This window comes from Heterodontus francisci, chromosome 5 (assembly GCF_036365525.1).
Source record: "Heterodontus francisci isolate sHetFra1 chromosome 5, sHetFra1.hap1, whole genome shotgun sequence".
Taxonomy (NCBI): domain Eukaryota; kingdom Metazoa; phylum Chordata; class Chondrichthyes; order Heterodontiformes; family Heterodontidae; genus Heterodontus; species Heterodontus francisci.
This window is the reverse complement of record NC_090375.1, coordinates 30738038-30764529: the sequence shown is the minus strand read 5'-3', so window position 1 is coordinate 30764529 and position 26492 is coordinate 30738038. Positions and strand designations below refer to the sequence as shown.

At 41.5% G+C, this 26492-nt stretch overlaps 1 protein-coding gene across 1 annotated transcript in view; it reads left to right on the top strand.

The window, feature by feature from the left end:
• The window catches only part of LOC137369793 (protein THEMIS3-like), a 63343-nt gene that overhangs the window by 5724 nt on the left and 31127 nt on the right, over positions 1–26492 (top strand). The window contains exon 2 of the mRNA XM_068031273.1: positions 4363–4500. Coding sequence (XP_067887374.1) covers positions 4363–4500 — 138 coding nt within the window. The remainder of the gene's footprint in view (positions 1–4362; positions 4501–26492) is intronic.

Sequence of the window (26492 nt, the reverse complement as noted above, 5' to 3'; positions counted from 1 at the left end):
AGCCAGTAATGGTGCTACTGAGCCACTCTTGGTGATGGACTTGAAGTCCCCCACCCAGAGTACATTCTGTGCTCTTGCCACCCTCAGTGTTTCCTCCAAGTGGTGTTCAACATGGAGGAGTAGTGATTCATCAGTTGAGATGGGGCAGTCGGTGGTAATCAGCAGGAAGTTTCGTTTCCCATGTTTGACCTGATGCCATGAGACTTCATGGGGTCTGGAATTAATATTGTGGACTCCCAGGGCAACTCCCTCCCAATTGTATACCACTGTGTCACCACCTCTGCTGGGTCTGTCCTGCCGGTGAGACAGGACATACCCGAGGATGGTAGTGGTGGTGTTTGGGACATTATAAGGTATGATTCGGTGAGTATGACTATGTCAGGCTTTTGCTTAATTGGTCCATGGTAAAGTTCTCCCAACTTTGGCACAAGCCCCCAGATGTTAGTAAGGAGGACTTTGCAGGGTCGACAAGGCTGGGTTTGCCGTTGTTGTTTCCGGTGCCAAGGTCGATGCCGGGTGGTCCGTCCGGTTTCATTCCTTATTGACTTTGTAGCGATTAGATACAACTGAGTGGCTTGCTAGGCCATTTCAGAGGGCATTTAAGAGTCAACCACATTGCTGTGGGTCTGGAGTCACATGTAGGCCAGACCAGGTAAGGACAGCAGATTTCCTTTCTTAAAGGACATTAGTGAACCAGATGGGTTTTACAACAATCGACAATGGTTTCATGGCCATCATTAGACTAGCTTTTAATTGCAGATTTATTAATTGAATTCAAATTCCACCTTCTGCTGTGGTGGGATTCGAACCTAGGTCCCCAGAGCAATACTCTGTGTCTCTGGGTTACTAGTCATTGTTGTTACTGGTGACAGACAGCCCTTTAACATTTAAATGGCAGGTTGATCAATTACATGTCATATTTTTGGGTGCTTTTTCAATAATTTTTTCATCTTCAACCAGGACTTGGGGTTCCTACCACATGCCCTGAAGGCTTGCCCCAGCCAATCTCCACACCCACCCCAAACCCTCCAAAAGCAGACTCACCACCAAGATTATATACATGACCCTCTTCCACAAGCAAAATCAGCCCGTGTTAGGGCACACTTCTGCTGACTTAATGACAGAGTGGAAGCTCACAGCTCTAGGGTCTCTATTGTGCGATAAAACTCTGAAGGAATTCGAGAAGCATGAGTTAAACAAGGCAGCTGTATTCATATTTATTGTATATATAAAGAGTTTAGAGTGGAAATGTTACCTTAGAACTTAATGCCAAATAAGTGGTGTAATTGGCCAGTATCGTCAAACAGGCTCCTGACAAACTAACAGCCATTTTTCACTGACCCCAATTTTCTTTTCCAATCTGGCAATTCACTATGAGCCAGTTTCCTGCTCCCTTTGAAAACCAATTTCACTGCAACCATACCAGGAAGCTAAAGAGTCAGATAAGTGTACACGGAACTGATAATGTGAATAGCATTGTGAAGTGTAATGGCTATGGAAATAAGGACATGATCTAATGGGCAGTGTGGCATTGAACCAGTAATGGTATTACACACGGGAATAAATGAGATTGTGAACAGGAAGTCTGAAGCGAGAACTTCCATTTGCATAGCATATTTTCACATCCTCAAGATGTCCCAAAGCACTTCAGAGCTAGTGAATTTTGAAATGCATCTTATAAAATAGCTATATAGATTGGACAGTATTGCCATTCAGAGCAGAAATTCACAAACATGGAGTGACTATTCTGCATATTTACAAGTTTCCCAAACAAAACATCTTCACGCCAAAATCAGACACACCACCTTGAAGTTACTGTAGCTCAAATATTACTGAGCGATATGAAAGCTAACACCTCCCAAACAGTGGAGAAATTGACTTTTTTAAAACCACATTAAATATTCATACTGTGATGTCCCATGCCTGAACTTGCAATGAATGGTTCGGCCCTGAAGTTCTTACACCTAGACTCTGAAGAGGAAGTTCTGTAAACCCTACCCATCTTCAACTTCTTCCAGATATTGTTCCAGTTGTGTGTATACAAAACAAAGTGTATTTCATAATACCTGGAAACAAGGATACAAGATAGCAACTAACACTTTGCGTGCTCTCGTACACTCTCCAGAGCTTTCCAAATTGTGCTTTACATATCCAACCCCCTTTTCTCCCTCACCAAGCATAGTAAGGGCCACAGCTCCACCTTCCCAAGCTCATAATATCATTAATCACATAAATTCTCATCTTATGTTGGAAAGTACCGTTATAACCCGGTGAGTAAGGGGTATTGGGTCCCTCTCAGCCTTCACCTGGTCTTACCGTAACAGGGTTTAATTGTAATATCTTTTTGTCAGCTCCCCCTTAGTGAATCCTTGTTCACTAACTTCCAATTATAACGCAAAGAAACTAGCCAAACAGGTTTTCTTAGGTTTAAAGAAAAAAGGTTGAACTTTATTAAATTTAAACTCTAATTCGGTTAATGCTTACAGATACGCGTCGCGCCCACGCTAACATGCATACGCAATACACACATGCAGATAGACACAGAAAAGAGCAGAAGCAATAAAGTGGAAAAGGTTTGAGGCAATATCAGAAGATGGTTTTGGTTACTGTTCTTCGAGCTCCCTGTAAAGTCCTTGATTTTAGGTAGGTCTTGCTTTTCGTTGGGGCCCAGTATTCTTCTTAAACCTTTTTCGATGTAGGAGACTTTTCTCTCTTGAAGTTCATGTGTCCTCAGTGGGTTCAGAGACTTGTGAGAAAGAGATGGGAGCAGACAGGGGTAGAGTTCTCAGTCCAGGAGCAAACAGTTTTGAGTTCAAAAACTCTGTGGATAGTTCAAAAAACCTTGGACCAACCAGTTAATCATGTGATCAGCTGGTCTAACCAGTCCTAGCTTTTGTGGATTGTATTACTTTAGCAGTCTCTAGAATGCCCTTCTTTACACCTTCACTGTCTAGTGATCAAAATCCATTGTAGGTTGAATATGTCAGGGAATGGTCCTTTTGTCTGTTAGTATGCAAATTTTTTTTTCCAGCCAGGGCTGATCTGTTTAACAAGTCATTTCCTCACTCCAGCAACAGTTTAAAATCAATGTTCATATGACAAAATTAATTCGCCTCATTCTTGGCCGGTGGGGGTCTAGCATGACAGTACATTAAAAGAATGTCACCCTACAATTACATCATCAATTTAGTGTTATTTTGCACTGGTCTGCCTCTGTACATGAAACTGTCACAAGTACATTTTGGACTTTCATTGAGAAGTTTGGTCACAATTCTTCACAATTAGATTTTTGTTTTGATTTCCCAAAATGGCAATCTTTGACAAATGACAAAGTTAGAATGGATGCTATTGTTTTTTTTTTAGAACATTACAGCGCAGTACAGGCCCTTCGGCCCTCGATGTTGCGTCGACCTGTGAAACCATCTGACCTACACTATTCCATTTTCATCCATATGTCGATCCAATGACCACTTAAATGCCCTTAAAGTTAATGTTAATGTGGGCAACTCATGGCACCGACAACCCGAATGCATTGCACAAAATGATAGATAAAGGTGAAATGAGATGCTTTTATGCCTGAACTCTACAAACCACAGGTGCCATATTCAATCCCCAGTCACTAGTAAGTTAGCTGATCTTAGCCAGTATGGCAATTGAATGTGTTATAATAGATGTCAACACACATGGGCTGGGGAAATTAATACCAGTCAAGATTTGTACTCTTGATGAAGAGTTTGATAGAGTACATAAGGACAAGCAGTTTCCATTGACAACAAAGGTGTAATCCGAGGACACAGATTTAAGGTAATTGGCAAAAGAGCCAGAGGTGAGATGAAGAGCATTTTTTTTACACAGTGAGTTGTTATGATCTGGAATATGCTGCCCAAAAGGGTGGTGGAAGCAGATTCAGTAAGAACTTTCAGAAGGGAATTGGATAAATACATGAAAGGGAGACAATTTCATGCCTGTTGTGGAAGAGCAGGAGAGTGAGACTAATTGGATAGCTCTTTCAAAGAGCTGACACAGGCACAACGGGCCGAATGGCCTCCTTCTGCACTGTAAGATTCTATGATGCAGTGACTCATGCAGAAAATGAGCTGACATGGCCATCAGATGAGAATGGAATCACTTGGCAACACTCATTTTCCCTACACGTGAAGAATTTCCATTTGAGTTAGGAGAGCTCCTGATGCCTGTGAACTGCACCTCAGCCAGATTCAGTGCCATCAGGAAAGGAGGCCAGAAGATTGATGAAAAATTGTTGCACAGTTTGAATGGAGAAATGAATATGTTATTTGTTTCATAAATCTGTCTAGAATTTATTTGACTATTGCTTATTTTTCCTTGATTTGTTTTGTATAGGATCCTTGTACAAATACTCCTTTTCTACAGGAGATGTTATTAGGATCACAGACATAATTCCAACTGAACTCAAAGCAGTGGTGCTGGAAAATGACAAATTGGGGCAGACTGTTTTTGATGTGCCACTTTTTTATAAAGGTAAGCAGTTTGCTTGACATTTGTTTGAAATGATTATAGTTTCTTAATTTTTAATTGTGGTTAAACAGTCTTTCATTGCCATTTTCCTATTGTTGGTTGAAGTAGGTAATAACAGTCGATGAATCAGACACTGTTCACCTACTAATTGAATCCTCAATTGAAAGGTCTCATCCATTTGTTACAGTTTTCCCTCTTCAACTCTACAGCTTCCTGTGAAGTTTAATACTCTGCCATGCATGGGACTCAGCATCGCTCACCATTTGCCAGTTCTTTTTATGTCTACCAGTTGTGAGCTTGATAGGATAAACTATGCCAAATTGCACTCTCTTGACTCATATCAGTGTGTAACTGCGCTCCGCAAGGGATTAATTTCATGTCAGTGGTGATTTGGGGGTGCTGCAACAAGCACTTGAATTGAAGTTTGCCTCGGGAGCCTTTTATTTTGTAGATCCCTTCAGTACTATACCTCCAAAAGATTGCCTGCAAAAATATATCCATTCCTTTCATCATTGTCTTTTTCTGCTTATTCTGGAGCTTTTTTCAATTATATTTGTTTGTGGCCGTTGAATAGTTTATGCTCTACAAATCTAAGCCTCAGATTGATTCATAAATGCCTTGAGAAAATGAAAAGCCTTGGCAGATGGTTCCACAGCAGATAGATGTGCCATCCCGTGTTTTCAAAGTTGACAGATGAAGCTATCTTTAGACAGTCATCGCAGAGAGAAAACTTCATTTTAACTCACATCAATTCCCATGTAAAACTGCCAAGCAGCAGAGAGAAGAAAGCATTGATTCTCTCTCCCGGATATATTTCCATCATCCCAGCTACTTCGGCATTGCTCTTGTTTTCAACCTCTTGAACAGTTCATCATCAAGCAGATGGTTACCGCTCTCTTCTAAATTAATATTTTTGGACTCCTATGTAACTAGCTTGATGGATTGAACTGTCAAAAAACATGTTAGCCGATCTCCCAACAGTGTGTTTATTTGGTGCAAATGCAGGCACACAACTAGTGGTTCTTGCTGCAGAAATTTAGTGACAGTAGTAAAGGCTTCAATGTACTTTGTGAGAAGGGTAGGCAGATGCCTGTCATCAGACTGTTAATAATGAGGTCACGGTCTCCTGAATCCTACCTCCTATTGTGTATCTGAGCTTGAAACAGCGTTGGACCAATCCTGCCCCCCGCCAACTCCACCCCCAGATAGTGCTTCAGTTGGTGATAAACCATATTATGCAATGTCAGAAAATAAGTGGAGGCATTATATCATTTGCAAGAGATACCGCAAAAAGTGACAAATTCTAAAAGCTCATCCATTCACTTCATCGACTTATCAAATCAGTAGCATGCCTTGATGGACAAATCTTAAATTCCTTAGGCACATCTTCCACTCTCTTTGGTATTGTACAGCAGAAGGTAAAGAGCCCTATAAAACAGATGCTTTGTTTCCATGCTGAACTTCTTTTGGTTATGAGCATTATATAATTTTCCTTGTTTAATACTCATAGCAACATATTTCTAAAATTACCAGACTTCCATGGTTCCATAGAGAGGAATTTAACCCCCGTAATTGTTTTTACCTCATGTCAAGACAGTAGCAAACTACAGTAGAGAACTTTAATCTATTATAATGTGGATACTGAACATGTCATTTCAACTGTGGACTAGCATTCAATAAATTTGCAATAATTACACCAAGATCATTTCGTGAACATTGGCTTGAGATTAGGCTCTTTGGGTATAAATGCATTCATGTGCAATTCATAGGTCTACCATTTTAACAGAGGTGTTAACTAGTTTATTTTAAATAAGTTAGTGTCTCTATTAAGAAAGTAGACAAATGAATTTCATAGAGACATGCTTTTTTTTCATATGGTACTATTATTAATTTCACATCACGTACCAAGTCTGAATGGAGCTGACTGCCAGCTGGCATTCACCACGACTGTCGCTGTCAGCAAAATATGCACACAAATTAAATCAAACTAAAGCTTCAGGATTCAAATGACAACTATAAACCACTCAAGGATTTATTTCACAGCTGACAAAGTCACCCAAACCCATCAATGAGGTTATTACTTTATAGTGACAAATTATTGATTATCAATTTCTTCTTAATATTCTCAGATTGGTATCATTTGGCTGAATATTAAACATTGACTTCCTAGTTACACGCGGCATAATAGTTCAAGGCATAGTCCAACCCTCTCTGCATTCACCTCACATTTACAGATATAAGATATAAACCTTAAGGGGCCAAATTAGAAGTAGCAAAAATGTAATTAGGAAAGCTAATAGAATATTATCGTTTATTGCGAGGGAATTGAATACAAAAGTAGAGAGGTTATGCTTCAGTTATACAGGGCATTGGTGAGACCACATCTGGAATACTGTGTACAATACTGGTCTCCTTATTTAAGGAAGGATGTAAATGTGTTGGAAGCAGTACAGAGAAGGTTTACTAGACTAATATCTGGAATGGGTGGGCTGTTTTCTGAAGAAAGGTTGGACAGGCTAGGCTTGTATCCGCTGGAATTCAGAAGAGTAAAAGGCGACTTGATTGAAACATATAAGATCCTGAGGGGTCTTGACAGGGTGGATGTGGAAAGGATGTTTCCCTTTGTGGGAGAATCTAGAACTAGCGGTCACTGTTTAAAAATAAGGGGTCACCCATTTAAGACAGAAATAAGGAGAATTTTTTTTCTCTCAGAGGGTCGTGAGTCTTTGGAGCCAAGTGGCCTCTTTCTGTGCTGTAAACTTTCTATGATTCTATGATTCTACCTCAAAAGGCCGTGGAAGTAGAGTCTTTGAAAATTTTAAGGCAGAGGTAGATAGATTCTTGATAAGCAAGCGGTGAAAGGTAATCAGGGGTAGACGGGAATGTAGAATTGAGGCTACAATCACATCAGCCATGATCTTGTTGAATGGCAGAGCAGTCTCAAAGGGCCGAGTGGCCTACACCTGCTCCTAATTCGTATGCTTATATTTTCGTAGCTGGTGAGTACAGGGAACTGAAAAGGCTAGCAAAAAGTAAGCAAGCAGGCTAGTTTACTGTGTCAAAACCTTGTCAAATGAAGAACTCGCATGGTATTCCAGAACTGCAGTCTGATCAAACAGTAGCTATTTTATTTCAAATGAAAACAGAAAATGCTGGAAACACTCAGCTATTCTGGCAGCATCTTTGGAAAGAGAAACCAAGTTAACATTTCAAGCCAATGACGTTTCATCAAATCTGTTTTATTTCAGGTCAGGCCTGGTATTAGCGAATTTAATGGAAACAAATTTATGCAACAGAAATGTTAAGGTACACTGATCACTTAGTCCTGTACCGCCCTGTAAGAAACTATTTGCAGCTCTGTATTCCCAAACACACCCAGCTATGTATGTCTCATCAAGAATCAGGCAGATATTTGCATGGGATTCTTATTACTCAGTGATTTGTACATTGGGAATTATTATTTTCTTTTGGATAAGTTTAAAATTATATTCCCAACAACACTCAATTTAAAGGACCAGAGATTTACTAGAATGGTACCAGGGATGAAAGACTTTAGTTAGGTGAGGGCCTAGAGAAACCGGGATTGTTCTCCTTATAGAAGAGAAGGTTAAGGGGTAATCTAATAGAGGTGTTCAAAACCATGTAGGATTTTGATAGTGTAAATAAGGAGAAATGGTTTCTATGGCAGAAGAGTTGGTAAACAGAGGGCACAGAATTAAGATAATTGGCAAAAGAAACAGAGACAACATGAGAAAAAGAAAAAAATGTACACAGCGAGTTGTAATGATCTAAAATGCACCGCCTGAAAGGGTGTTGAAAGCAGATTCAATAATAACTTTCAAGTTGAAATTGGATAAATACTTGAAGTGGAAAAAACTGTAGAGCTATGGGGAAAGAGCAGGAGATTGGGACTAATTGATTAGCTCTTTCAAAGAGCCAGCACAGGCACAGTAGGCCAAATGGCCTTCTTCTGTGTGGTCTAATTGTATGATTCTATGATATGATGAGGTGCATGTCTCTAGCTACATTATTTGTTGTTATCAATAATTTTGTTTTTAAAATTATAAAAACTAAACCCTTGAATTGTTGAATTGGGAAAAGAATAGAAGAGCGAAGGTATATCTTCACAGAATGTAGCTAGTCACTGTCCCTCAGCAAACATATCATCCAAGAGACAAAGCTGAGTGCAGTTGCAGGCAGACACGCGCACACACACACATGTGCACGTGCACACAGACACACACACACTCTCGGCATTTCAGCAGCTTTCACTGCCAAACCCTATTGGTTATTCTCTCTTAATTTATTGTAAGTAACTAGCTTTCTTTGTTATTTCCATATCTGCATAAAGTTCAATTTGGTTGTAGAGTACAGAAATCCCATGGAGCAATTGCCAACTTCATGACAGAAGACTGAAGCGGTCCAGGACAAATGCCACTAAGATGAAGTGTGACAAGCCTGATTGATCCCCATTTGAACAGGATCCTTCTGAGGAACTGTCACCTTTAATGTTGTCCACATCCAGATCCAATCAAAATTTAAAAACAGTGTTTGAACACAGAGGTGATAGGAATATATCATGGTGCAGTACTTCCTTGTAATAAGATCTTTGCATATCTGATTGTACCCAGCACAAGCTGTTCCTGCACCGGGTTATTGCATAGTCAAATTGAAATGTACATTGAGCCTTGATTTATTAGTAGCAGTGATGTGAGTTTTGACTGCACTGTTACTGATTATCACAGAAATGCTGCAAGAAGGCCAATTGATTAAGGAGCAACTTATTTCCCTGGTTCTACCTTCTGCTGGGGCACACTTCCATTGACACAAACTCCAGTACTTGACCCAAGTGGTTATGAACCACATGTAAGAGTACGTAGTGAATGTCAACAGGCTGTTTGTTTGAACATCGAGGACATCACAGCTGAGTCCAACATTGTGTTCGTGGAGAGTAGAGAGGAAGATTTCCAGCAAAATTATGAATGTTCTTTTAGAAGACTTTAATCAAACAGAAAATATTAGTTATGTTTACTTTCTTGCGAACACAGTGAGTACAGAAATATGTTTACACACAAGTATGCTTCAGCTGGATCACTGGAAAGCAATGAAGAGTGGGAACAATGCTGATTTCTGCATCCACTCCCTCGTTTAACAGAGCTGAGGTTATTTGTAGTACCCTGACCATTGTCAGACTGCGATCATTTACCACAGCACTAAAAGGGAATGGATTGTATCCTAATTATCTAACTGTTAACAATTCTAACAGTTCCACATGAGACACAACTGTTCACTAAGTGTAACATTTGTCAGACTTGTTCATCTGTGTCATCCTTTTCATGGCATTTGGAACATGGCAGAGACACAGTGGAACACATTATGAGTCACCTTTGATGTAGTAATTACCACCAACTTTTTAATTTGTCCCAATGCATTTGTAACAATTTCATTTCCTATAAGGTCACACATTTCTTCAGTACAACCCTTACCTCCTTGACGATTTTATCAACAAGAGTTTTGATTTACAACCTGCCATGACATTATTGTGCAGCCTTTCTGGATTTGGCTCGGGTAAAATTTGATTATTTGGATGGGCTGGAAATCACAAAGCAGTGCAGCTCAGAAAGTCACTGCCACTACATGCAGCACAGTCTACAGAGACTTGACATAATGACATTAGAAGCTCCAGATCCCAGCCTACCGCAGGTAAATGTTGAAACCCGGCTCTGTAATTGCACTTCATCCAGAAAGCTTCACGATAATTTTATATTAATGTCACGTGTGTCTTTTTCATTGTGCTATGAACAAAGGATGTCAATGTACCAGTATAGAAGGTGAAACAGCACCACCCCCATCTCTCACTCAGTCAGACTACCCGCTGTTCATTGTAGCTCTGTAAGCATGAATCGGAACCTGCCCAGAAAGCCTTATTAGCTGTACTTCCATTATCATCAGGAAATATACTTGTTTTTTTTCAGTATTACAAATAAACTTCACATCAGATTAGTTAAACTTTGTTAAAAGTTGATCACCAACATCTATTAAACTAATTTGTAAATCTGAACAATAATCTATGGGACAAGGAAATGGAAGATAGTGATTCTCATTAAGATTTATCATAATCCTTTCTCTGTGTATTAATAGGGGCCAAAGAATGATTGCAACAGGCATTTAGGTTGGCATTTTAAAAGTGCATTATTGCAAGAAATTTCAGCGTGTTGTGCCTCGGCGAAGGTTGCTGAAAAATCTGATGTTACACTACATTTCAGAATTGCTTCAATTTGCTTCAGTGGAATCTATCTGAGTGAGTTCCAAAACAGACTCCATAGTTATAGTGGCAACATTGTCAAAAATGCACAAGTGGAAGCATAAATGTTGACATGGACTGTTAGGCCCAAATGGGCTGTTTCTGTGCTGTATGTTCATGACCTTGGTGTCATATTTGACCCCGAGATGAGATTCCAAACACATATTCACATCATCACTAAGACTGCCTAATTCCACCTCCATAACATCACCTGACTTTTCCCTGTCTCAGCTCATCTGCTGCTGAAACCCTCATTCACGCCTTCATTACATCTAGACTTGATAATTCCAACACACTCCTGGCTGGCCTTTCACATTCTATCCTGGGTAAACTGGTCATCCAAAACTCTACTGCCTATGTCTTAACTTACACCAAGTCCTGTTCACCTATCACCCTTGTGCTCACTGAACGACATTGGCTCCCAGTCAAGCAACATCTTGATCTTAAAATTCTCATCCTTGTTTTCAAATCCCTCCATAGCCTCACCCCTCCCTATCTCTGTAATCTCCTCCAGACCCACAACCCTATGAGATAGCTGCGCTCATCTAATTCTGGCCTCTTGAGCATCCCCGGTTTTAATTGCTCCACGGTGGCCATGCTTTCAGTTACCTAAGCCCTAAGCTCTGGAATTTCGCACCCCCCACCCCCAACGCTCCCAAAGTCTCCAACTGCTTACCTTCCTTTCCTCCTTTAAGACACTCCTTAAAACCTACCCCTTTGACCAAGTTTCTGATCATCTGATCTAATATCTCCTTATGGGGCTTGGTGTCATATTTTGTTTTATAACGCTCCTGTGAAGCGCCTTGGGATGTTTTATAATGTTAAAGCCATTATGTAAATATAAGTTGTTGTTGTTTTATTCAATGCAATGTTAAAGCCATGTTTTGAAAGTTGCACATGTGATTTTCGTTGTCTGTCGGCAGACCTCCCAAGTGAAGTCAGAGAAAGATCTGTGTAGACCAGCAGTGTGAAAGCTGCCTTGTAGGCCTGAAGCCAGGAAAAATGGTGACTGGCACATTAGGGTTGCCAACCCCCCAGGATTGTCCTAAAGTCTCCAGAAATTAAAGATTACTCTCCTGTTGACACTGTTGCAAGCAACTTCGGAGAAAAGTCATAGGGGCATTATAAAAAGTGTGTTTTGTTTATTCTGAGTGGGCAAGGTAATTGGAGGTGCAAAGTTATGCGATGAAACCTCCAGCAATATACCGAACCAAAGTTGCTGACCCTATTGCGCATCAGCTTATATTTGTCGTTACTGGTACAGCTACTTTCAGAGAGACCTTGGTAAACCATTTCCTGAGATGATTAGGATAATACCAGGGATCAGAAAAGATAATTATGATGAGAGATTTGAAAAAAATTCAGTCTTCATTGACTGGCACAGAAGGATTAAGAAGGAATCTAATACAAATGTTCAAAATTACAAATGATTTCGAGGGTAAATAATGAAAAATTATTTCCACTGATTGGCGAGTCTACTAGAAGTGTAAGTTGGTAAAATTTTGTGCAAGGAAGTATTAGGATACACAATTTATTACTATAGGTAACTATTGAAACAAGAGTCAATCATGACTTTTCAGAGGGAATTAGACAAACATTTGAAGCAGAAAAAATTAAACCATGCAGGGAATAAGCAGTAGAATGGGATTCAAGTATATAGCTCAATTTCAGTGTTAGCAACAGCACGGATATGATGGGCTGAAAGGACTTCCTTCAGTGTTGAAATGCCTGTTTCAAGTGCAGGTCCTGAGCTCCTATATGTGGTGGGGGATGGGGGAGATGCACACTGTAATGAGAAGCTTTCTATGTTGTCTGATGCAAAATATGTGAGATGCATGGAGTTCAGTTGTTGAAGATCTCAAACAGCTTTATTAAACAGCTAACTCATATGTACAGTACAGAGCTAACTACGAACAGAACTTGCCTCTTGGTGTTACAGAGTGAAACTAGTATGCAGTCACATGACTGCAGCCTGGCACATAGCTCATTAGCATATTAAGATCTTAAAGGGACATCACTCTTACAGGCAATCACACACACTTCGGGCTGGATTTTATGCAGGTAGTGGGGGTCCCAACACAGGGGCAGAAAGGCAAAGCGATCTCCACCTCAGCCATTTAGGGAACCCCCGGCTTCATTTTATGGCACTCAGGCAGTTAACTGCCAGACACCGGGGTCCCTGTCCCTTTAAGGACAGGAATCACACCTCCAAGAGCTGCAGGCCAATCAAAGGCTGGCAGCTCAGTAATCTCAGCAGTGCCATTGGGAGAAGTGGCCTCTGCTGGTACTACAGGAGGCCCAGGACCAGGAACAGCAGTGGAGCCTCAGACTGCAGGTAAGTGTGAGTGGTCTTGCCGGGGCCAGTCAGGCAGGCCCTGCTGAGAGGTGGTGGGGAGAGTGGTTGTTGAGGGAAGGAGGGTAGGGTACTGGCGCAGGGGCAGTCTTTGCCACTGTGGGGCACAGATTTCCGAAACAGGAGGGTCCTCCCTCCACCCCTGTCCCATAGGGAGGCTGCCTGGTGTTACTGATAAAATACCAGTGGCGGCAGGAAGAGGCCCTTAAGTGGCCATTAAATGGGGAGGTAGTGGCGTAGCTATTCCAAAGCCCCATAGCTAATGCCCTGGGTACACAAGTTCAAATCCCACCATGGCAGCTGGTGGAATTTAGATTCAATCAGTTAATAAGTTCAATTAATTAATTTTAAAAATCTAGAATTGAAAGCTAGTCTCAGTAATGGTGCCATGAAACTATCATCCATTGTCTTAGAAACCCATCTGGTTCACTAATATCCTTCAGGGAAGGAAATCTGCTGTCCTTACCTGGTCTGGCCAGATGTGACTCCAGACCCACAGCAATGTGGCTGACTCTTAACTGCCCTCTGAGATGGCCTAGCAAGCTACTCAGTTGTCAAGGGCAATTAGGGATGGGCAACAAATTCTGGCCTTGCCAGCGACAGCCACATCCCATGAAAGACTAAAAAAACACTGGCATCTGGGCAGGAAGGCTGTCCTCAGTCTTCCCGCTGCCGACAAAGTTGAATGGCATTGGGAAGGCAATGGGCATTCTACCAACCACCTTCCCTCACTATTTTCTGGGCTCCCATACCACCCTGCCCACTCCTAGAGAGCTGATAAAATTCAGCCCTTCCAGTGTGTAATGTGCACGTGCAAGTCACACCTGTAAAATGGGTGTGGCGCCAACTTCAGCCTAGGTGTCCATGTACACAAATCACTAAAAGCTAGTGCATTGGCACAAAATAATCAAAATGGGTAATGGTACATTTGGGATTTGGACTACAAACTTGAGGAATTGATGCCTGAGTTGCACATCTGGAGCACTACATTCAGTTTTGGCCACTGAAACTCAGGAAGCCTTGCGGGGGGTATAGTACAGATTCACCAAATGGATATCGGGGCTAAAAGGATTAAATTATGAGGACAGGTTGCTTAAACTCTACATGTATTTCCTTCAGTTTAGAAGATTGAGGAGTGATCTAATCGAGGCCTTTGAAATGGTGGATGGATTTGATAGGATAGATATAAACTATTTTCACTAGTTGGGGATCCAAGAGCAAGGGGGCAAATTCTTAAAATTGGAGCTAGGCCAATTCAGGAAGAACTTTTTCACAAAAAAGGGTAATTAAAAACTGGAACTGTTGCCCTGCCCCCTGCCCCTCAACCTATGCCCACCCCAAACAAGCCTCACTGTGTTCCCATTTTTGGGGGGATGGGGCCAGACGACTAGAGGATTGCAAATGTTACATCACAGTTCAAAAAAGGAGAGAGGGAAAAAGCTGGCAATTACAGGCCAGTCAGCCTAACATCGGCGATGGGAAACTTTCGGAGATGATGGGCAAGATTTTAACTCATTCAAAACCCAAAACCACCCACTTGCACAGAGTTAAATACAGACCCAATTATCCGGGACAAAATTAATTGGTGATTATATAAATATGGGCTAATTAGTAACAGATAGCACAGATTTATTAAAGACAAATCATGTTTAGTGAAGTAACAGAGAATGTTGATGAGGGTGTAATGCTGATCTTGTGTACATGGTTTGACAAAGTACAACATAATAGGTTTCTTAGCAAAATTAAAGGGGCAGTGGCTGTGTTGATATGATATTGGCCAAGCGACATAAAGCAGAGAGTATTGGTGTATGGTTACTTTTAGATTGGAGGGAAGTGTACAATGGTGTTCCCCAGGGGTCAGTATTAAAAATGCAAAAGCAGGATGTAATACAGGAACTGTATAAAATGCTGGTTAGAGCCCAAGATCCATAGAAAAAGTACGGCACAGAAGGAGGCCATTCTAGAATGAGGGGTCATAGTTTTAGGATAAGGGGTAGCAGATTTAAAACAGAGATGAGGAATTACTTCTCTCAAAGGGTCGTGAGTCTGTGGAATTCACTACCCCACAGTGCGGTGGATGCTGGGACATTGAGTAAATGTAAGGAGCAGATAGACAGATTTTTAATTAGTAAAGGGTTGAAGGGTTATGGAGAACAGGCAGGAAAGTGGAGTTGAGGCCGAGATGAGATCAGCCACGATTGTATTGAATGGCGGAGCAGGCTCGAGGGGCTGAATTGCCTACACCTACTCCTAGTTCTTATCTTCTTATGTATTCAGCCCCACGTGCCTGTGCTGGCCAAAAAAACAAGCTGACCAATCTAATTCAACCTTCCAGCACTTGGTCCATAACCTTGCAGGTTACAGCACTTCAGGTGCATGTCCAGGTACCTTTTAAAAGAATTAAGGGTTTCTGCCTCCACCACCATTCCTGGCAGTGAATTACAGACACCTATCACCCTCTGGATGAAATTTGTGCCCCCTGGTAATTGACCTCTCCACTAGGGGAAACAGGTCCTTCCTCTCTACTCTATCTAGGCCCCTCATAATTTTGTACAGCTCTATTAAGTCACCCCCCAGCCTCCTCTGTTCAAAGGACAACAACCCGAGTCAATCCAATCTTTCCTCATAGCTGCAACTTTCAAGCCCTGGCAACATTCTTGTAAATCTCCTCTGTACTGTCTCCAGAGCAATGATGTCCTTCCTGTAATTTGGTGATCAGAACTGTACGCAATACTCCAGCTGTGGCCTAACCAGCATTTTATACAGTTCCGGCATTCCATCCCTGCTTTTGAATTCTCTACCTCGGCCAATAAAGGAAAGCATTCCATATGCCGCCTTCACCACTCTATGTACCTGTCCTGCCACATTCAGGGACCTGTGAACATGCACTCCAAGATCTCTCACTTCTTCTAACCCTCTCAATATCCTCCCGTTTATTGTGAATTGCCTCACTTTATTTGCCCTCCCCAAATGCATTACCTCAGATTTTTCTGGATTGAATTCCATTTGACACTTTTCCGCCCATTCAACCAAACCATTGATATCATTCTGGAATCTACGGTTATCCTCTTCACTATCAACTACACGGCCAATTTTTATGTCAGCAGCAAAGTTCCAAATCATGCCTCCCACATTTAAGTCCAAATCATTAATATATACCACAAACAGCAAGGGACCCAACACTGAGCCTTGTGGAACGCCACTGGAAACAGATTTCCATTCACAAAAATATCCATCGACTACTACCTTTTGTTCCTGTCACTGAGCCAATTCTGGATCCAACCTGCCACATCTCCCTGTATCTCATGGGCTTTCATTTTTCTGACCAGTCTGTCATGCAAGACCTTGTCAAATGCCTTACTAAAATCCGTGTAGAGCACATCCACTACACTACCCTCATCAATCCTCCTTGTTACTTCCTCAAAAAATCCAATCAAGTTAGTAAGACATGACCTTCCCCTAATAAATCTGTGCTGACTATCCCTGATTAATCCATGCCTTCCTAAGTGGCAGTTTATCCTGTTCCTCAGAACTGATTCTAATAATTTACCCACCACCGAGGTCAGACTGACCAGCCGATAATTATTTGGCCCATCCCTCGCACCCTTTTTAAACAATGGTACAATGTTTGCAGACCAACAATCATCTGGTTAGGCCACAGCTGGAGTATTGCGTACAGTTCTGGTCACCACATTACAGGAATTGCTCTGGAGAGAGTACAGAAGAGATTTACAAGAATGTTGCCAGGGCTTGAAAGTTGCAGCTGTGAGGAAAGATTGGATTGGCTCGGGTTGTTTTCCTTAGAACAGAGGAGGCTGAGGGGTGACTTAATTGAGGTGTACAAAATTATGAGGGGCCTGGATAGAGTAGACAGGAAGGACCTGTTTCCCCTGGCGGAGAGGTCTGTTACCAGGGGATACAGATTTAAGGTGATTGGTAGAAGGATTATAGGGGACATGAGGAAAAGCTTTTTCACCCAGAGTGTGGTAGGTGTCTGTAATTCACTGCCTAGATCGGTGGTAGAGGCAGAAACCCTCAACTCATTTAAAAGGTACCTGGACATACACCTGAAGTGCTGTAACCTACAAAGCTATGGACCAGGTGCTGGAAGGTGGGATTAGATTGGTCGGTTAGATTGGTTGAGTTCCGAAGAAGGGTCACTGACCCGAAACATTAACTCTGCTTCTCTTTCCACAGATGCTGCCAGACCTGCTGAGTGGTTCCAGCATTTCTTGTTTTTATTTTAGATTGGTCGGCTAGTTTTTTCAGCCAGTGCAGACACGATGAGCTGAATGGCCTTCTTCTGTGCCATAACTTTTCTATAGTTCTATGGCAATAAATGTTGTCTTAGCCAGTGATGCACACATCCCATGAACGAATATAAATAAATAAATCCAAAAGGGAATTCAGGAGAAATCTCTTTGTTCAAAGAGTGCTTTTAATGTGGAATAGCTAACAAGGAGTGGTTAAGATGAATATCATTGATGTTTTTAAGCGGAACCTAGATAAACACATGACACAGAAAGGAATAGAAAGATATACTGATAGGGTTAGATGAAGAGGGGTGGAAGGAGGCTCATCTGGAGCATAAATACTGACATAGACCGGTTGGGCTGAATGGCCTGTTTCTGCACTGTGCATTCTATATAATAGTAACTTTCAAAGCAGAATTGGATAAGTACTTGCAGGAAAAATTACAAGTCAATGGGCAAAGAACAGGTGAGTAGACCCAATTGGATCGCTCTACCAAAGAGACAACACAGGCATGATGGGCCGAAAGGCCTACTTCTGCACTGTGTAATTCTATGGACTGGATTTAGTCATCATGACAGTGGTCCCAGCAATGGACCTGAAAGCAAGGGGGTGGGGGTGATTTTTGCAGGACCACATCCTGTGAATTGGCAGTCACCCATCCCAAGGCATTGTCAGTTAATCGGTGAGCCAGAAGCTCAGCAGTGCCACCATGAGTGGTGGCCACTGCTGGGACCTCACCTGGAAGAAGTGCATGCAATGGATGGACAGTACCTTCACAACCAGTAAGTGGGGTCTGGGGGCACCGGCGCCAGTCAGGCAGAGCCTGGTAAGAGTGGGGAGGTGAGCAGATGGCGCTTTTGCCACAGGGGGCAGCCATTGCCAGCAGGAGCCTCTCCATGGGCTAAAGAATGCCTGAATATGAGGGGCCCCAATCTCCCAAGCCCGCTGGTAGGCTGCCAGGGTTTACTTGGTGGTCTCTGCACTTAAGTGTCTCAATTGGCCTCTGGGCAGGAGGGCCATCCACCACCTTCCCTGCCGCTGGCAAGATGGCATGGTGGCAGGAAGACGATGGGCACTTCACCCCCCACCTTTTCACACCATTTTATACGGCTCCTGCCTCCCAGCCTGTCCCTAGGGGCTGGTAATATCCAGCTCTATGATTCTATGAAATAGCTGTAGATAGCCAATTGAAATCTTCAAGACTGAAATTGATAGATTTTTGCTCGGTAAAGGGCATGGAGAAAAGGCAGGTAAATGGAGTTGAGGTACAGATCATTCATGATATAATTGAATGACGGAACAGGTTTGAGGGGCTGAATAGCCATTACTGTTCCTATATGTCAAAATAAAGATGTAACACATACCAATTTCTGCCCTGTGTTGTAACAGTTAGTCCGCAGTGATGAGAGATCTAGCCAGCACATAAAAGAATTCAAATCATTGTACAAAGTCCATAAATATTGAGAATCAAGAGGTTTTCTTATTTTCTGCAACAGCAACACTTTGTATTTTTATAGCACCTTTAATGTCCTAAGATGTTGCACAACAGTGTTGTTAAACCAAATTTATCACCAAGCCACAAGATACTAGGCAGATAATCAAAAGCTTGGTCAAAGGAGGAAAGGAGGAAAGCAAGGTAGAGAGGCGGAGAGGTTTAAGGAGATAATTCCTCAGTTTAGGGCCTTGGCAGCTGAAGGCACTTCTGCCAATGGTGGAGCGATTAAAATTGCGGATGCACAAAAAGCCAGAATTGGAGCAGCAAACATCTTTATATAAAATCTATATCTCTATATTAATATGTGAGGCTGGATGAGATTATAGAGATGTGGTGGGTGGGGGTGGGGGCTAGACCATGGATGGATTTGAAAACATACAGACGAACATACGAATTAGGAGCAGGAGTCTGCCTCTTGACCCTTCGAGCCTGCTCCACCATTCAATAAGTTCATGGCTGAACTGATTACTCCACATTTCCACCTACCCCCGATAATCTTCCACCCCCTTGCTTATCAAGAATCTATCTACCTCTGCCTTAAAAATATTCAAAGACTCTGCTTCCACTGCCTTTTCAGGGAGAGAATTCCAAAGACTCACAACCTTCTGAGCAAAACAATTTCTCCTCATCTCTGTCTTAAATGGGTGACCCCTTATTTTTAAACAGTGACCCCAGTTCTCGATTCTCCCACAAGGGGAAATATCCTTTCCACATCCACCCTGTCAAGACCCTTCAGGATCTTATATGTACTCTTCTAAATTCCACAGGATACAAGCCTAGCCTGTCCAATCTTTCCCCGTAAGGCAGGTCACCCATTCCAGGTATTAGTCTAGTAAACCTTCTCTGTACTGCCTCCAATGCATTTATATCCTTCCTTAAAAAAGGAGACCAATACTGTACACAGTACACTGTACACAGTACTCCAGATGTGGTCTCACCAATGTCCTGTAAAGCTGAAGCATAAACTCCCTACTTTTGTATTCAATTCCCCTCACGATAAATGATAATATTCTATTAACTTTCCTAATTATGTGCTGTACCTGCAAACTAACCTTTTGCGATTCATGCACTAGGACAGTCAGATCCCTCTGCATCTCAAGCTCTGCAATCTCTCACCATTTAGATAATATGCTTCTTTGTTATTCTTCCTGCCAAAGGGGACAATTTCACACTTTCCCACATTATGCGCCATTTTGCCAGGTCTTTGCCCACTCACTTAACCCATCCATATCCCTTTGTAGCCTCATTATGTCCTCTTCACAACTTATTTTCCTACCTATCTTTGTGTCATCAGCAAATTTAGCAACCATACCTTCAGTCCCTTCATCGAAGTCATTTATATAAATTGTAAAAAGTTGCGGCCCCAGCACAGATCCCTGTGGCACAACCAATCATTACATCTTGTCAACCAGAAAATGGCCCATTTATGCCTACTCTCTGCTTTCTATTAGCTAGCTAATCTTCTATTCATGCCAATATGTTATCCCCTACACCATGAGCTTTTAGTTTCTGCAATAACCTTTGATGTGACTCCTTATCGAATGTCTTCTGGAAATCTAAGTACAATACATCCCACCAGTTCCCTTTTATCCACAGCACATGTAACTCCCTCAAAGAACACCAATAAATTGGTTAAACATGATTTCCCTTTCACAAAACCATGTTGACTCTGCCTGATTACCTTGCTGTTGCTTAACTGGGAACCAATGTAGATTCAATGAGCACAGGGGTGATAAGTGAAAGGGCATTGGTTCAAGATTTGGATGACCGCAAGTTTATGGAGGATAGACTGTGGGAGGCTGGTCAGTAGACTGTTGGAACAGTCAAATCTAGAGATAACAAAGGAGGAATTTCTTCTCTCTGAGGGTCATTAACCTTTGGAACTCTCTACCCCAGAGAACCATGGAGCCTTAGTCATTGAATATATTCAGGGCTGAGTTGGACAAGGGAGTCAAAGGTTATGGGGGCAGGCAGGAACATAGTGTTGAGGCCACGATCAGATCAGCCATGATATTGAATGACGGAGCAGGCTCGAGGGACCAGATGGCCTACTCCTGCTCCTATTTCTTATGTCCTTATGTATGACGGTTTCAGCAGCAGATGAGCTGAGGCAGAGGCGATGTTACGGAGGTGGAAATAGGCAGTCTTAATGATGACGCAGATAGGTGGTCAGAAGCTCTTCCGTGATACCACAGTTGCAAACAGTGTGGTTCTACTGTGATGCAGTGATTTCCATCAGCTAATGATGATGCTGTTTATGAAATGTAACAATGGCCCTGCAGCTTTAACTGTGAGTCTGCCCGGTCATTGCTGAGTGAAGCAGCCTGTCCAACATTAGAACACATTTCAAAATGAAATGCAAAAGCATATTCCAAATGAGAAATGATGAATGTGAAGCAATAGCAGGAAGTCAGACAGGGATTAGATTCTTTAGGTTTGTGTCCTCATCAGTAAGAGTGCTTTGAGCAGCTGGCTGATCCCAGTTTCAACCCAAAAGGAGAAGGAAAGTCAACTGGGAATGTGTTCTCTTTAAAGTGGGTAACACAACCATTTAGTAGTATGTTATTCCAAGGTCAAACAGTTCCAGGTTGCCTCCTAAAACCATCCAGAATAGTGGGTCCCATTAAACTGAATGTATTCAAGTAACCCATCTCATTAGCAAAGGCACCAGCGTGATGCAGAGGGAAAGAGATCCCAAATACAAGGGACGCTGTTGTATGAATAAAACAGTTTCTTAAATTAAGGAAAGTTTTGATAATAATAGTTGTGCTTTTATAAAGGAGTACTTCAATCAATAGCATGTCCCTAGACTTTGTTTATTGCTTCAAATGACTGGTTTCATTGTGTTGGGTTTCTGTTTACTTTGCAAGTCAAGAATCATACATTTGTACTTTGTTCCTGCCTCCGTACCACACCCTTTTTCCCCGCAGTTTTATAACTTCCTTGTTTTATTCTATTTATATTTCTTGACAATGCCCTGCATATTTTCTTCTGACAGGTCCAAAGGGCAAACTGTGCCTCAGGTTGCTCATGAGCTGCTAAAGTTGAGTATGCAGTAAACCTAACTACCTCTCACTGTCCACCAGCATTTCCTGGTTGCACATCTCACCTCCCTGGGGCTTCAGATCTATCTAGGTTCATCCTCAGCAGTTAAGCAAGCAAAATGGAACTTCTTCATTAGTAACTTTTGCTCTTTTTTTTTTAGTTTTTAGTTTTTAGAGATACAACACTGAAACAGGCCCTTCGGCCCACCGAGTCTGTGCCGACCATCAACCACCCATTTATACTAATCCTACACTAATTCCATATCAAACACGAGGGGACATATCTTTAAGTTGAGGGGTGAAAGATATAGGACAGATGTCAGAGGAAGTTTCTTTACGCAGAGAGTAGTAGGGGCGTAGAACGCCCTGCCTGCAACAGTAGTAGACTCACCAACTTTAAGGGCATTTAAGTGGTCATTGGATTGACATATGGATGAAAATGGAATAGTGTAGGTCAGATGGTCGGCGCAACATCGAGGGCCGAAGGGCCTGTACTGCGCTGTAATGTTCTAATGTTCTAATGTTCTAATCCCTACCACATCCCCACCTGTCCCTATATTTCCCTACCACCTACCTATACTAGGGGAAATTGCTAATGGCCAATTTACCTATCAACATGCAAGTCTTTGGCATGTGGGAGGAAACCGGAGCACCCGAAGGAAACCCACACAGACACAGGGAGAACTTGCAAACTCCACACAGGCAGTACCCAGAATTGAACCCGGGTTGCTGGAGCTGTGAGGCTGCGGTGCTAACCACTGCGCCACTGTGCCGCCCCTGTTGCCTGGTTTTCCTGTTGCCTGGTTTTCTCTGGAGCAGTTTTCATAATTCAGTTTAAAACCACAGTTGGATTAAAGTTGCTCATTTGTACTAAATCAGTAAAGACAAAATTTAGGGGTAAATTTTCTGAGCCTACGCTGGAAGTGAGATAGCTTGTCCTCCCTTAACTTGGTTTTTTTCTTCTAGAGCTTGTTCTCCACTTTAGCAGAAAATAGGAAGCAGGCCCAGCCATTAAATGTTCATTGCAACTCGATGCTGAACAATCTCGAGTGCATTGCTCAGTTTTAGCAGCACATACAACTCAAGATGTATACTGAGAATAAATGTTAGGAATAATTATATCCGTAGTCCAGTTGTAAAATAGGGCAAAAGTCTGGCTAGTTTTACACTGGAACCAACCATATTGCACGTATAAATTTGGCAGTCCTGAGGTAAATATTGTGAGTTAAAATATGATGTGTGATTGCTTTTTTTTTTGCAAGAAAGCTGATTCTAACTGGCAGACCGCAGCTGGAAAAGGGATATATTTCAGAGCAGCAAGGGTAAAGCTACTGCAAGGTTCAAGTGAAATGCATAATTGTAGCTAATGTGAATGCGGTGAGAGTTTAAACCATCAAGGTAAACTGTTAAATGATCTGATCTATTGCTGGGCTCACACATTACGGAGTATAGTGCAAATACTCTTTAAAAAAAACTATGTTCAAAATTAATTATAATATAATCTTGCCAGTTAGTGAAAAGATCAGAGTAGTTGTTTACCCTAGGGCTCAGATATTGTTGCTGGCTGTGAGCAATACATGGAGTTAAATTATTTATTATAATTATAGTTCTTCAAAAGCATTAATTGCACTAGTGAACCTCAGTGGAATGCATTGATACAGGCACTCCCCACTAAATCTATAAGAAGAAGAGTTACAGTGAAAGGCCATTTGGCTCACTAAGCTCCTGCCAGCTCTCTTGATCTCTCCATGAAAACAGTGAGGACTTGTTCAATCGCACATGGAGACAGGAAAAGAGACAGCAGACCATTCAGTCAGTGCAGCTCACTCCGCTTGAAGTTTATTTTCTGGGGTTCTCTTCAGTCCTCACCCTGCCCTGCTGCCTTGTCACATTCTTCTCAGTGACCTGGCCAGTATTTATCCCTCAACCAACATCACTAAAATAGATTATCTGGTTGTTATCCCACGGCTGTTTTTGGGACTTTGCTGTGTGCAAATTGGCTGTCATGTTTCTTACAATACGACAATAACTAGACTTCAAAAATACTTCATTGGCTGTAAAGCGCTTTGATACATCCTGAGGTTGTGAAAAAATGCTATATAAATACAAGTATTGGCATGCTGGACAAGGACCATTTAAATTTTCTTGCACAGCCGTACCTGCGTGGTAATTTAAAAAGGGCTGACTTGTGCATACTTAGTGGTATATTTTGCTTATTTTTCACTAAACATTCATTTTGGAAGCTTTACATAAGGTTACATCATAGTTATACAAGAAGGAAAATCCAGGAGGAGGAATTTCAATGCAACAGACTCACAGAAGTTACAATACAGAAAGTGATCATTTAGCCCATCTAGGACGGGGCAGTGTTGGTTCTTCAACTATAGCTAAAGAATGTAACTTCATTTCCCAGCCCGACATTCTTCATTTTCAAATATTTATACAAAATTCTTTTACATTATGCGAAAGCTTCTGCTTCAATAGCTGATTATCATAAAGCATTCCATGTCCTAATAACAGTCCATTGAAGAAACTTCTTCAAGCCATGTTTTTGTTTTTCTGGTGATAACCCCAATTTGCCAACCACCATTACCGATTTGGCAACCAATCGTGGCAATCTTGTACTAATTACTCTCTCCAAACTTTTTGTAGTCTAATCTTCTATTAGCTTCCTAGTTAAGGATCACTGTTCAAATGGAAAAAGCCCCAATTTTTTGAATGCATCTTCATACCTACAGCTTCTCACTCCTGGTATCATTCTACTGAATCTTCAACGTACCTTTTCCATGGCTCTAGGGCTACATTTCCAAGAACCCCACACCATCACTGGTCAGACCTCATATACAACAGGCAGTTCAATAGAAAATCATGGGCATTGCACCTTCAATTTTCTGAGAAACTACCCAGTGCTGGGTCTCAGAAAATTTAACCTCTAATGGCATTTGTATAATGCAATCTTCAAAGTTACATGAAATATTCCAACTGTGGCCTAACAAAGGTTTTACACCAATTCAATATCACTTATTTGTTTGTAAAATTAGTGCCAAAGGATCACAGTTGCCATTTTTTCCAACCTTCATTCACATCTTTAAAGATCAATGTATGTATCTGTACTCCAGATCTCATTACTGCTGTCATGTATTAACATGCAAAGTCTATTAAAAATAAAGAACTTTATAGCCACGTCAGTGTTATAAGTTTTATAATGGTTTAAAAGGAACAGCAAACAAAGGTAATTGGTACAGTTTCATTAAGTTTGACAGTGATTTCCAACCCTAAATGAACAGGATTTATTTTCCTATTGAAGTTATAAATCAGGCATTGTAATTTGCTCACTTTTCTTCATAATCTTTTGAAAGGCATTTTTACGGCTGCTTGTATCATTCACAGCTGATGGATTAGCAACGTTTTTTGAACAGTCTCCTGATGCAAATATCTTAAAAGGAATCCAGTAAAAAAATAAGCACAGATGACAAAAAAAAAAATTTGCCCCATTCTATATGATCATTAGTCTGGCTTTATCTTGCTACTTTTATATCTGCATCATCTGGAGTTAAAAATGTTTTTTGAGCCCTCTGCCGAATGCCATAGCAATTCAGCACACAAGATTAAACACAGAAAAAGACTGCAATTTGGGTGTAGATTTGCAAAATTCTATGAAATGATTATATGTACTTCCACTTGATGTAGGCTATTACGCCATTCGCATCACTGGGGTTAATGGCTGGCATTTCTTGCCAGCATGCATAAGGCTTGTTCTTTTGAGAGAGAACTATTAGCACTGTCTGCCTTGCCTCATGAAAAGACACCTTATTGTCTGTGTTGAGTGTCTATATGATGCTCACCTATTCTGATGGCTACATATGTTGGGGTACATCTTATTAAACATGAAAGGCCTTCCCAAGGGGAAGAAATAAAACATTGAGAAATATTTTTAAGAAAAAGCAATTTTGGCTAAACATTTATTCACAAGTGTTCAGCTTTGCATCACCAGTCGTATGTTGACTTGTTTTTAATTTGCATTATTCAAAATATTTCAACTGCGCATGTTTATGGAAGCTAATTAAAAGTGCAGTACTGCTGGCGGTGACTGACTTGCAGGGTTTATGTTATTTCTTTTACTGTCACCGGAAACTCTCTTGTTAGAATTTATTGTCAGTTTTATCAGAAAGAAAAAGAACTTACATTTATAGAGCGGCTTTACTGCCTCTCAGAAGCCTTTCGCAGCACCTCACATACCGAGCTAGATTTTATGAACTGGCGTCCTCAACATAGCGTTTTGCCGGAACACATATCAGGAAATAAGCTGCGGTGGGCAAAAGCACTTTGCACGATTTGCTGTCTGTATGGAACAGAATTGCCAATATGTGCCGCCATTGTGTGAAGCTCTGTGCAGGGAGTTTGAATTTGTAAAATTTATCCTATAGTGAATGTAGTATAGCCGTGTTTCAGTTGGCAGTACACTTACCTCTGGGCCAAAGGATTGTGGTTACACATCTCACTCCAGAAACGTTGGCACAAAATCTAGGCTAATGCCCCAGTGCA